Source organism: Heterodontus francisci, chromosome 19 (genome assembly GCF_036365525.1).
Source record: "Heterodontus francisci isolate sHetFra1 chromosome 19, sHetFra1.hap1, whole genome shotgun sequence".
NCBI lineage: Eukaryota > Metazoa > Chordata > Chondrichthyes > Heterodontiformes > Heterodontidae > Heterodontus > Heterodontus francisci.
Window position 1 is genome coordinate 6,433,397 of NC_090389.1, and position 13,330 is coordinate 6,446,726.

At 46.9% G+C, this 13,330-nt stretch overlaps 1 protein-coding gene across 1 annotated transcript in view; it reads left to right on the forward strand.

The window, feature by feature from the left end:
- plxnd1 (plexin D1) overlaps positions 1-13,330 on the forward strand; it is a 329,127-nt gene that overhangs the window by 223,610 nt on the left and 92,187 nt on the right. The window contains exons 13-15 of the mRNA XM_068051338.1: positions 5,021-5,172; positions 5,651-5,750; positions 10,797-10,936. Coding sequence (XP_067907439.1) covers positions 5,021-5,172; positions 5,651-5,750; positions 10,797-10,936 — 392 coding nt within the window. The remainder of the gene's footprint in view (positions 1-5,020; positions 5,173-5,650; positions 5,751-10,796; positions 10,937-13,330) is intronic.

Below are 13,330 nucleotides of genomic sequence, written 5' to 3' on the forward strand. Positions count from 1 at the left end.
GCAGGGCAGTGTCCAGTGTTTGTAGTTGGGTTTGTGGAGGAGCAGGGGACGGAGCAGGGCAGTGCCCAATGTTTGTAGTTGGGTTTGTGGCGGAGCAGGGGACGGAGCAGGGCAGTGTCCAGTGTTTGCAGTTGGGTTTGTGGAGGAGCAGGGCAGTGTCCAGTGTTTGTAGTTGGATTTGTGGAGGAGCAAGGGAGGGAGCAGGGCAGTGTCCAGTGTTTGCAGTTGGGTTTGTGGAGGAGCAGGGGAGGGAGCAGGGCAGTGCCCAGTGTTTGTAGTTTTGTTTGTGGAGGAGCAGGGCAGTGCCCAGTGTTTGTAGTTGGGTTTGTGGAGGAGCAGGGCAGTGTCCAGTGTTTGTAGTTGGGTGAGTGGAGGAGCAGGGGAGGGAGCAGGGCAGTGCCCAGTGTTTGTAGTTGGGTTTGTGGAGGAGCAGGGGAGGGAGCAGGGCAGCGTCCAGTGTTTGAAGTTGGATTCATGGAGGAGCAGGGAAGGGAGCAGGGCAGCGTCCAGGGTGTGTAGTGGCTGATTTTGATGATGAGACTGGCTGTGTGTGGTTGCAGAGGGTAGTGGGTTGATGTGTTCCTGTTAGAAAACTGATGGTCATGAGAGGTCTAAAAGGAGGGAGGATCGCTGTCAACGTCGGAGTCCTGTGTGTCTACATCAGGATACTGGCTGGCAGAAGGTGGGCAATTGTATTTGGTAAGGGGGAAGGCCGAGACTTAGGCCTGGGCATTTGAGGGCATCAGAGAGAGTGTATTGGGAAATCTGTAACTTTGGCAAGGTGGATTCTCGGAGGTATAAGGGTGAGAGTCAGCCTCTGGATGGTGAGGGGAGTAGGGATGGCATGTATAAATTGATGATGAACCAGTCCATGGTAATCAGGGGAGGATCTGTGGTAATGGAGGAAGGGTGTAGGTTACGTTGGGTGGGTGAAGGGTGATGGGTGCAGGCTGGAAGGTGGCAAGAGGAAGTTGGATAAACTTGCCTGATATCGCAGACGCAACATTTTCTGGAAGAAGAATGAAAACCACATGTCCAATCAAGGAATGCAAGTCGATTGGGAGGAGACAAGTGATGGTGGGTGGGATCTCCTGCTGCATGGAAATGTAAATGGAAAAGAAGTGACATCATACATGCAGTTTGTCCTCTAACACGCAAACAATTGCAGAGGGAGAGACTGAGGAGGGATCTTGGCGATCAACGAATGATGCCTCAACAGGAGCAACAGGCAGCACAAGAGGGTAAGGCTGCTCAGAATGAAGCCATCCAGGAAAGGGATTATTGAAGACTAGCGTTGGCGTGTCACCGCATCCTCAGGACAAGGACACATTACCTTCAAATGTCTGAGAGGCAATGTCAGAGAAGCATGGGGACGTGACTTTCCATGGCAGCAGAAATGTGTATGATCTTCAGGATTATCTGCAGCCGCTTGTTTTTGTTGGGAACCCCATGCCACTTACCCTCAAGGTTACTATTGCACTTAATATATTTGCTACCAGGGAGCAATGGGTGACATATCGTATCTCGCAATGTGCGACCCACAGGTGCATCAAAGAGTTAATCAATGCCCTTTTTCGACGTGCCAATGATTTCATCTACTTACCTGTAGATGAGGACAGCCAGGCAACAAGGTCTGCGGCCTTTGACGCCATGGCTGGCTTCCCTAGAGTGCAAGGGGTGATTGACTGTACTCATGTGACCATTAGAGCTCCCTGGGACCAGCTGCTGTCTTTATTAATCTTTAAGGCTTCCACTCTTTAAATGTGCAATTGGTTTGTGACCACAGGAGAAGAATCAACCATGTTTGTGCATGTTTTCCAGCGAGCTGTCGTGATTCCTACATTTTGAGGAACTCCCAGCTACCAGCAGTTTTCGAGGAACCAGCCGAAGTGGACGGATGGATCCTGGTTGACAAGGGTTGTACATGGTTGATGACACCAATACGTCATCCCCAACCGCTGCTGAAGAGAGGTCCAATGTCACTCACACATCCAGCAGAGCCATCATTGAGCACATCATTGGCATGCTGAAAATGCAATTCCGTTGCCTTGACCATCTGGAGGGGTTCTTCAGTATGCGCCTCAGAGGGCGTCACGAATAATTGCTGACTGCTGTGCCCTGCACAACCTTGCCATTAGACACGGCAACATTCTGCAGGCAGAGGAACAGAAGGAACATCAGTCCTCCTCAGATGAGGATGACTATGAAGAGGGTGAGGAAGAGAACATCATCAATATGAAGGCCATGGAGAGACATGGACATCAGGGAGAACCTCATTTAGGCATGTTTCAGCCAACAATAAGCCACATCACCAAGGAATGTTGGGAGGAGAAACATAACAATTCCCCACAGAAATTCCCTTTTACCTGAGGTCTTATTTATCTCTGCAATCTTAACGAAGCAGTGCTGCACATTCATGTGATTGGCATTTGAAATCTCTATGGGCAACGTTAAGATATGACTGTAGAAAACAAAAGTGAGGCATGACAGTATTGGAAAAAGTTATTAAACATTATTGGGAAAACAGTCACCATTGAAGAGTGAAGGCTCAAATTCCAATGAGATACGGATACTGGACATTTCCTGAGATGCTTTGAAAGCATCATTACATTCCTTCCATAGGCCTCCAAAAAACTTTGTATCCATCTGTAACCAAGCAAAACATTACTGATAGTGGGTCAAATTTTGCAAGAAATAAACATGTTTTAATACAACTTGCCATTCGTTAACATTTCTACATCACCCATGCCCCCTTCACACTCAAAACTGTTTCAATATTCTTTTTCTCCCACTACGTCTAGGTGCTACCCCGACATTAGTAGCTGAGGTGGAGGCAGTCTGCTCAGTGCGCTGCCCCGTTGCTGTGGAGGACCATGCAGGTGTCCTCTGGAGGAATAGGTCCTTGATGACTCCATCCTACCGGGGGTCTGTAGCAATGGTACTTGAGTATCCCCCATGTGCTCACCCATTGGAGGTAAGGTGGTCAATGTCAGGGGGAGGACGAGATGTCGCATACCCTGGGGGTGTCCTGAGAGGAAGCCCCCGGGGCAGCTTGGATGCACTCATCCTCCAACTGTGTGCACGATAGCACCTGCCTACCTCCATGAGGGGAAGGAGCACCTGGAGAGAAGTCCAGGTTCCTCGTCCCCCTCTCTTTTAGACTCTGCTGCATGGATCCCACAGCAGCAGCAATGGAGTGCAGGTCAGATCACATGTGGCTCAAGTGCTCAACCAGACTCGCCACGGAGCTCACCAGACTCTTGACTGAGGGAACCATACACTCAAATGCCTGGGACATGGCAGACATCACGGCTTGCATGTACTCCTCCATGGCATATGCAAAGCCACGCATGACCTCAGGCATCTCTAACATATTTTCCACATGGCTTTGCTGCATATCCAGCAGACTTCTCATAGCAACGAACAGAGGATCATCATGAGCGTGGGCTGAGCAGGGGCCTGGACCCCAGCAGTCCTCCGATTGTCAGGAGACCGGGTGACACATACTCCCTCAGCTGCTGGGACGTGTCTGTGTCATGACCACCAGCTTGTGACCCAGATTCTAATCTTGAACCCCCCCTGGACCGTGTGGATGTATCTGCGCTGGTGGAGGTGGAAGAAGAGGCAGGTGACGTTACACCCACTGGGGCATTGGCTTCATCTTCCTCCCCAGAGGAGGATTCTTGGACCACGCGACTTCCTGTAACTTGATTGCGGGCACCTGCAATGGAGACACAAACAGAGGCACTTTGAACATGTGCTTCACATGAATTCACATCATTTCCTTCGGTTTCCACATATGGCTGCAAGAGCAGAGATGACACTTCATCCTTATGTCTGTGGCTCCTGCCTCGCTATCTCTGCTCGCCCTGCCTCCCTCCTCTCTCATGATCTCTGAAGCCTCCTCCTCAGGGGTGGTCAGCAGCCTGAGGTCAGGGACCCCTCCTCATGTCTTAGCACATTTATGCTGGTTGTGGCTTTGTTTATCCTGCAGCAGACAGTGCAGATTGAATGCCATGGCAAATGATACATTACAACCATTGCATACATGCATCAACATTACTCATTCTGCATTGGCTTTCGCACGACATATCCAATCACATAAACAATGCCAATCTTCATCATTTAGTAGATGGCACCAAGGCTGCTCACGCATTCCACTGCATTCCTTGCGTACCCTCAGACTTAAAGACACGGAGCCATGGAAGAAATCAATGGAGCAGCCTCGCCAGGACCACTTACCCTCACTGGTCTGAGAAAGTCATTGACTCGCTTGCGGCACTGCACCCATGTTCTAAGAGTTATGCCACAGTTCGAGACCTCCTCTGCTCCCTCTATTCAGGCCACCTTGCTGAGGTGGGAGGGCCTTCGCACTCCATCTGCAGGGAGGAGGATGTCCTGTTTTTCCCCGACGGGCGGAATGAGAACCTGCAGGGAGGCATCACTGAACCGTGGAGCAGGACGCTGCCTGCTGGCTGCCATGTCATTCACTTTGACTGTAGGGAAAATAAATGATATGAAGTTGGTGGTGACTTTCATAAAACAAGGGAGGCAAAAACATTTTGATTTGAGTAAAATCTTCAATTTGTTATTCTGAAGATATTTACATGAAAGGAAGGTTGCTGCTCCCTGAGGCTGAAAGCACAGAATGTTTTATATCTGTGACAATCATGGTGTTTGGGGCAGTGACGGGTTCCACCAATGAAAGGCCGCCCCTGTCGCATGATCCCACCTGTCCCCCCTGTGGGAGATGGGATTTACAGTGGAAGCAGAAGTTATGACAACTTCCGGTCCTGCTGTCAGGAATGCCACGGCAATAAGATTTGTGTGTGTGTGTGTGATCAACACTGTTAGGTATATGAGCGTCAGTATGAATGTATCTGGTGTGCTAGTGCAAGTGTGAATGTGTGTGAACATCTGTGCCAGGGTTTCCCAGTGTGATGGAGGTTTTGAGCTGGCTCTGGTTCAAAGGGACAGGATCAGTGACGAGTCAGCTGATTGAAGGGTGTGTGTCTTTCAGATAGAGCCCCTGACCGGGCCTGTGGATGGAGGGACCCTCCTCACAATACGAGGCAGGAATATGGGTCGCAGGTTCAGTGACATTGCTGGGGGTGTTCACATTGGTGAAGTGTCATGCACTCCTGTGCAGGAGAGCTACATAGTCTCAGAACAGTAAGTAAATTCAATTTTGTTTCTTCACTTTACAACTCTTCTGTCTCCACTCGGGTTTTCTGTGGTGAGAAATGTACTATAATGCTGGTTTTCAACACTTCCACTGGGGGGCATTTGGACAATGTGGTATCTGTGTGTGTGTCTTTCTGCGCAGTCTGTCCATGTGTACGTGTGTTTCGTCTGTAATAGGGAACGATTCACTCCTTTCTGGGACTGTACAGTTTATAGTGGTAACTCCACAACTTTTACAGCACACAGTGGGTAAAAGAGAATGAAATGGGAAGGGGACTTTGAGGGGGGGTATTGGAATTGGGGGAGGGACATTGAGAGGGCTGTAACATGGGGACTATGGAGGGGGTTTGGGGGGGGTGCTATGAGAGGGAGAGGAACTAGGGGGTGGGGTCTATGGGGGAATTGGCTGAGAAGAGTGTGGGATCTTCCTTTCTGCTGAATGTTTGTTTTGTTTTCCTTATTGCAGGATTGTTTGCAGCACCAACAGGGCTCATGAAGAGTTTTCAAACTCAGTGACAGTGAAGGTCCAGAAGGAAGGGCACTCCAACCAGAGATTCTCCTTTCTGGTAAGTCACAGATTTGATATTCCTCTCAAACAGCAGCAAGTCCACATGCAACTTACACATGTGCAATGTTCTCTATTATACAGAAGGGACATGAGATAGTGTTGAAAGGGACTGCAACTGTCTGATTTCTCTATCTGAGAAATATTTGCCTTCAGTGAATGCAAAAATTGGTGAGAGTTAGGTCAGACTGTGTTGCTGTCCCCAGAATAAGAAGATGGGCCATGTTTGGGATAGAAATGCAACACTGTACCAATGTGCCTCCTGGCTTGCCATAGTCATGTGACCTCTACCATGAGATACTCTGACTGGGGGCAGTCATTACAGTCAGTTTCATTAAAGACTCAGTATACACCAGACTGGTGTCCTGTGAGCTGGTAACATGGTGTCAGAGTGAGATTGAGTGGTGAAGAAGCACAGCTAGGGAACTGAGGCCACAGGAATGGTCACAACTGCTAAAAGCCACAGGAAACCACAGAAAAGGAACAAAGAAACAGCTGAAAGCACAGGGTAAGGCAATGGCTGCAAATCTTCCTCTACCTGGTCCGTTCGAAATGAAAGGTGATATGAAACAGAGCTGGCAGTTTTTCCACTCGCAATGGCAAAATTATGAAATTGCGACAGATTTAATTAACAAACCAGAGCAGCTGCGAGTAGCTACACTTTTATCATTGTTGGGGAGAGACTGTTACAAAGTGTATTCCACCCGAAATCTCTCAGAAGAACAAAAAAAATGAACAGCAGAAATTTTGAAAGCCTTGAAGGCATGCTTTGAATCCCAAATCAATGTAACATGTGAACGGTATGTGTTCAATATTAGGGCCCAAGATGAAAAAGAGTTCTTTGACCAATATGTGACTGCATTAACACAGCTCGCAGAATCCTGTGAATTTGTGCAACGAAAAGGTTATCCAATTAAAGGCAGGATTGTATTAGGCATAAGAGATCCCGCAGTGAGAGCACGGCTACTAAGAGAGGAGAAATTGACTCTCAGGGAAGCGATTGACATATGCAGAAGTGCTGAGGTTGTAAATCAGCAGCTAGACCATATTAATGGCAGAACAGACCAGGCCTTGCATTATCCTGATAGACATTTCAGGCCGAAAGGGCAGAAAGATCACAGACAAAGGGCAGGATGCAAATACTGCGGAGGACATCACACACAGGAGAAGAAGGCATGAACAGTATGAGGCAGCAGTGTTCTCACTACAAGAAACCAAATCATTCTTCACACAAGTGTTTGGCCAGAAGGAAGCACAATAAGCAGGTACAGATGGCCACTGGAGAGATTCAGCTGAAAATTCTGACGAATCACTACACACCATTCAACAAATTAGTTCAGTCAGGTCGATAGGTGATAAATGGTTTGTGACTGTTGGAATGATGACTGCAGAAGGAGAATATCAAGTCAACATAAAGTGCCAGATAGACACCGGTGTGCCATGCAACATCATGACCTTCATAGACCTGTGCAAAGTGGCTCAACATGGCGATCCAAAAATAAAGCCATCGAAAGTAATGTTGAGGCTACGTGATGACACCATGCTAGTGCCAAGAGGACAAGTTACACTGAGAGCCCAATGCAATGGCAAGAACGAAGATCTGGAATTCCAGATCATAGACAGCAAGCAAAAACCACTCATCTCAGCCGAAGAAAGTCTAAAGCTTGGACTGGTAACCCTCAACATGCAAAAAGAGAAGACCCAGGGGATGGACTACAGGAGTAGGCACTGGCGTTGGAATGAGAACGCCTTTGCCAATCGCAAGGTGACACGAGTCATACAGGTGGCAAGGAAGAAGAAGATCTGGCAGTTGTCTGCTCGGGCACCCAAGGTGGAAGCTGTGGGGAAGGAGCACTCGGATTCTGCAGAGCAGGCAGACAAAATCGAGGTGAAATGGCAGAGAGCCAAATTTCATTTTGACAAAATTGCCAAACCATTGCCAGAACTGAGCATTGGAGAGCCAGTCAGGGTACAAACCTTCAACGCACTCAACAAGAGTCAGCCCAAGTGGCAGCTTGGGACCTGCATAGAGCAGTTGTCACCTCGATTGTATGCGGTGGAAGTGAAGGATCAGAGATACCGTCACAACCACAGGCACCTACGCACAACTAGAGAAGCTGTTCCTTCACAGCAGGCAGCCAATCAGGACAATGAGAACTCACCAATTGAACAGACCACAGAACAACCATCAGCCCCAGAGGTCCACAGCACCCCAACAATGGAAATGGAACAACAACAGTTACCGCGGCAACAAGTGACAAGGGAACGACACTCGCCGGAGAAGGAAAATCAACCAGTTGAGCAACCAACGACAACACGCACCATTAAGAGACTGGCATGATTTAATGACTACGTGTGTAATGCATGTGCAGAGACTGACAAGAATGGTGAACGCTAATGCATGGGAACAGTTGTGTGCATGGTGGGACCTTGGGCAACTCTCAGTGTAAATGATAATGCATGGAAATATTTTTGTTTGTATGAAAAGGGGGATGTTTGGGATAGAAATGCAATACTGTACCAATGTACCTCCTGGCTTGCCCTAGTCTGACTGGCTTACTCCTGCTCCTATTTTTCTATGTTTTCTATGAGGGAATTTGACTGGGGGCAGCCATTACAGTCAGTTTCATTAAAGACTCAGTACACACCAGACAGGTGGCCGATGAGCTTGTAACAGGCCAGTTTGGAAAGGCATGTGAAAACACTGGTGAGAATATGCAAGCACACATTGTGTTGGTCATTAGGGCCCAGCCTGTATATAATCAGATGAAGTTAATCAGAAGTCAGAAGCAAAAGGATTTGGGACCCTAAATGTAGCAAAAGATGATTGTTCTCCAGACAGAGAATTGGAACTGAAGAGAGGAGCTAACAATTACACAAGGAGTAAGATTGTAACAGTGGAAATCTTAAATTACAGTTGCCAAAGAATTGTGTGGGGCATAGAAACCTGGAGAAATGTACAAACGGACACAGGAGGTCAAGGACTGGCTGAGAATAAATCACAGGCTAAAGGAAAGAGGATGTAAGAGAACCATCAATGAGGGATTGATGACAATGAAAACCAAGCCAGACATCCAGGGATTGTTAACAGGGGAAGTTTCTGAACAGCAGTCTCTGGAGATAATTAGTAGAGTCAGGGTAACAGTCTGTTATATCACAGTGAGCAAGAACGCCTAAGTAATGAGATATTAGTAAAAATGAGATAAGGGCATATAATGTTTTGAAGGAAAGAAGGTGAGTGTTAAAGATGTTCCTTTCTACCAGGAAGTGTCAGGTGTTTCACATCAGAGTAAAGATGTAATTTAGAAATATTCAATTGATAATGTGTCAATTAAACTGCAGGATTCATTTGGACTACTGTTTAATTTTAAGCTGAAGGAACCAATATGTAACGACTTCTTAATGTTAATAATGTAATTCCCTATCCCTGGATTAAAAAGAAACCTGAAGATAATTTTAAATAATAGCACCAGTTTAAACGGGGGAGACTTGGATTAGCAAATGAGGTTGTCAGACAGCTTGGAAAACCTCAGAATATCTGGTGACCCCTCAATTAGATTCCAGCCTGCAACTCACTCCTGGATATCTGTTATGCTAAATATAAACCACCTGAACACCTCAGTTAGATTCCCCAATGTAATTCCCTCCTGTATTTTCCATCTGAACCCTTCATTTGATTTGATCCTATTGTTAATTCTGAAATTGTCTGTGTTTAAAGCTTTAATGCTTTGAGCAATTTTGTGAAATAATTTCCAAAGCCATGGTGGTAGAGGTTGTTAAATGCTTTTGCTCTGTTTGTCAGCCTCCCAGACTGCAGGCCTGCACTGCAGGGTGTGAGGGTTGCTAAATGTTGACTGTAGGGTTTAAACCAGACAGGAATCTGTTGCTGAAGACTGAATCAAACCAGAGAATGTATTGGGACTAAGACAAAGGCAGTGAGCATTCCAGCCATATCCGATACTAACCCAGGGCAAGAGGAAACTCCTGGATATTGAACAGTGGAGAATTCTGTCTTAAGCCAGCTCTTGATAAAGGAATTGTTTTATTGTCTTTGCATTGTAAGTTGGACTGAAAGAACCGGACAGCTGTAGTGTTCAAGATTGTGAGTGTGAGAGATTAATAAGCAGCCGGCTGACAGTGAACGTTCCACAGGAAGTCACAGCAAGGTCTGGGCATGAGAATCACTGTCCCGCTCTGAAACAAACCCAATGTGACAAATATGCGTGAGGGTGCGCGTGGACATTGGAGTGAGGGTGCGAGTGGACATGGGAGTAAGTAAGTGGACATTGGAATGAGGGTGCGGGTGAACATTGGAGTGAGAGTGAGTGGACGTTGGAGTGAGGGTGCGGGTGGACGTTGGAGTGAGGGTGCGGGTGGACGTTGGAGTGAGGGTGCGGGTGGACGTTGGAGTGAGGGTGCGGGTGGACGTTGGAGTGAGGGTGCGGGTGGACGTTGGAGTGAAGCCGTGAGTGAACATTGGAGTGAGGGTGTGGGTGGACGTTGGAGTGAAGCTGTGGGTGGACGTTGGAGTGAGGGTGCGGGTGGACGTTGGAGTGAGGGTGCGGGTGGACGTTGGAGTGAGGGTGCGGGTGGGCGTTGGAGTGAGGGTGCGGGCGGGCGTTGGAGTGAGGGTGCGGGCGGGCGTTGGAGTGAGGGTGCGGGTGGGCGTTGGAGTGAGGGTGCGGGTGGGCGTTGGAGTGAGGGTGCGGGTGGGCGTTGGAGTGAGGGTGCGGGTGGGCGTTGGAGTGAGGGTGCGGGTGGGCGTTGGAGTGAGAGTGTGGATGGACATTGGGCTGTGAGCCATTGTTTCGATGGGTTTTGTGAGATAGCAATGTGTTACTATTCACTTGAACATAACACTGAATAATCTTGGAGCCCTTCATCAGGTCATCCCTCAATCCACCATCACACTGTCTAATATCGCACTGTTAGTCAGTAACTGTTGAATCTCTGCTGACTTGTTTGCTTCCCTGTGAGTTTTATTGGATGTAAAGAGACAACCCCAGATCTTACTCAAGCCAATATCTATCTTTGTCTATTTCCTAAGGTTCCAGAGGTCTACTTGGTATTTCCAGATCGTGGGCCCAAAGCCGGAGGGACTAAAATTACTATCAATGGTACCAACCTGCACATTGGCTCTGCTGTGAGGGTCATCGTCAATGAATCCAAGGACTGTACAGGTGTAGAGTAAGTCATTCAAACATCAACCTTGTGCATCATGCATATTGATGCCTTGCCTCATTCACATGTTCAAGTGCTGTACATAGGATATGTGAAAGTCTAAATGTGTGAAAGGAATTGATGAGGCTGTGAGGGTAGCTGTTAAAGTGGCATCTATTTTTATATTGCAGTTTAAGCTTCCAGGAAGCCTGGTAGTGCCTGCCCAGGACTTGGGGCTGTTTCTCTCAAAAACAACAACATATACTTATATCGCACCTTTAATGTTATAAAATGTCCAAAGGTGCTTCACAGGAGCAGATGTGAGGGTATGAGTGGACATTGAAGTGACAAAGTAGATGAGCTGAGGGCATAGATAGATACATGGCAATATGATATAGCTACTACAGAAACATGGCTTCAGGAGGGACAGGAATGGCAGCTCAACGTTCCTGGTTACGGGATTTTCAGACGCGATGGGAGGGGATAGGAAAGGAGGGGGAGTGGCAATTTTGATCAAGGAAACTATTACAGCTGTGAGGAGGGATAATATGTTGGAAGGTTCATCAAATGAGACCATATGGATTGAGGTAAGGAATAAAAAAGGGGCACTCACACTGCTGGGAGTGTACTACAGACCCTCAAACAGTCAGAGGGAGATAGAAGAGCAGATATGTAGGCAAATCTCTGAGAAGTGCAAGAACAATAGGGCAGTAACAGTCGGGGATTTTATTTACCCCAATATTAACTGGGATAGTTTTAGTGTGAAAGGAATTGAGGGAGAAAAGTTCTTGAGGTGCATTGAGGAGGACTTTTCTGGCCGTGTGTAGCAAGTCCAACAAGAGAGGGTGCAGTTTTGGACTTAGTTTTAGGAAATGAAGATGGGCAGGTGGAAGGACTAGCAGTGGGAGAGCATTTTGGTGATAGTGATCATAATTCAGTCGGTTTTAACATAATGATAGAAAAGGACAGAGATAGAACAGGAGTTAGCGTTCTCAATTGGGGCAAGGCCAATTTTACTAAACTGAGGAGTGATTTAGCGAAACTGGACTAGAAACAGCTACTCCAAGGTAAATCAGTGTCACAGCAGTGGGAGGCAGTCAAAGGGGAGATTCAAGGGGTTCAGGGTAAACATGTTCCCACAAAGAAAAAAGGTGGGGCTGCCAAATCTAGAGCCCCATGGATGTCAAGGAGCCATGGTAAGATAAGGCAGAAAAGGAAAACTTATGTCCGACACCGAGAACTTAACGCTACAGAAAGCTGAGAGGAGTATCGAGAGTGGAGGGGTGAAATCAAAAGGGAAATTAGGAAAGCAAAGAGAGGGCATGAAAGAATATTGACAAGCAAAATCAAGGTGAACCCAAAGATGTTTTATCAATACATTAAGAGTAAGAGGATAACAAAGGAGAGAGTAGGGCCCATAAAAGACCAAAAAGGTAACCTATGTGTAGGAGCGGATGATACGGGTATGGTTCTTAATGAATACTTTGCGTCTGTCTTCACAAAAGAGGGGGACGATGTAGATATTGTAGATAAGGAGGAAGAGTGTGAAGTGTTGGATGTGATAAACATAGGGAGAGAGGAAGTATTAATGGGATTAGCATCCTTGAAAGTTGATAAATTGCCAGGGCCAGCTGAAATGCATCCTAGGCTGTTTAAAGAAGCAAGAGAGGAAATAGCAGAGGGTCTGACCGTCATTTTCCAGTTCTCACTGGATACAGGTGTGGTGCCGGAGGATTGGAGAATTGCTAACGTTGTACCTCTGTTTAAAAAGGGAGCAAGGGATAGACCAAATAATTACACGCCAGTCAGTCTAACCTCAGTAGTGGACAAATTATTGGAATCTATGCTGAGACAGGATAAACTGTCATTTAGAAAGGCACAGGTTAATCAAGAATAGTCAACATGGATTTGTTAAGGAAAGATCTTGTTTGACCAACTTGATTGAATTTTTTGAAGAAGTAACAAGGAAGATAGATAAGGGTAGTGCAGTTGATGTGGTCTACATGGATCTTAGCAAGGCTTTTGACAAGGTGCCACATAGCAGACTGGTTAAAAAAAATAAAATCCCATGGGATCCAGGGAAATGCAGCAAGGTGGATACAAAATTGGCTCAGTGGCAGGAAACAAAGGGTAATTGTTGCCGGCTGTTTCAGCGAGGGCTCAGTACTGGGTCCCCTGCTCTTTTGTGGTGTATATTAACGATTTGGACATAAATGTAGGGGGCATGATCAAGAAGTTTGCGGACGACACAAAGATTGGCCGTGTGATGGTTCGCAATGAGGATAGCTGTAGGCTGCAGGAAGATATTGATGGTCTGGTCAGATGGGCAGAAAAGTGGCAAATGGAATTCAACTTGGTGAAGTGTGAGGTGATGCATTTGGGGAGGTCAAACAAGGCAAAGGAATACACGATTAATGGGAA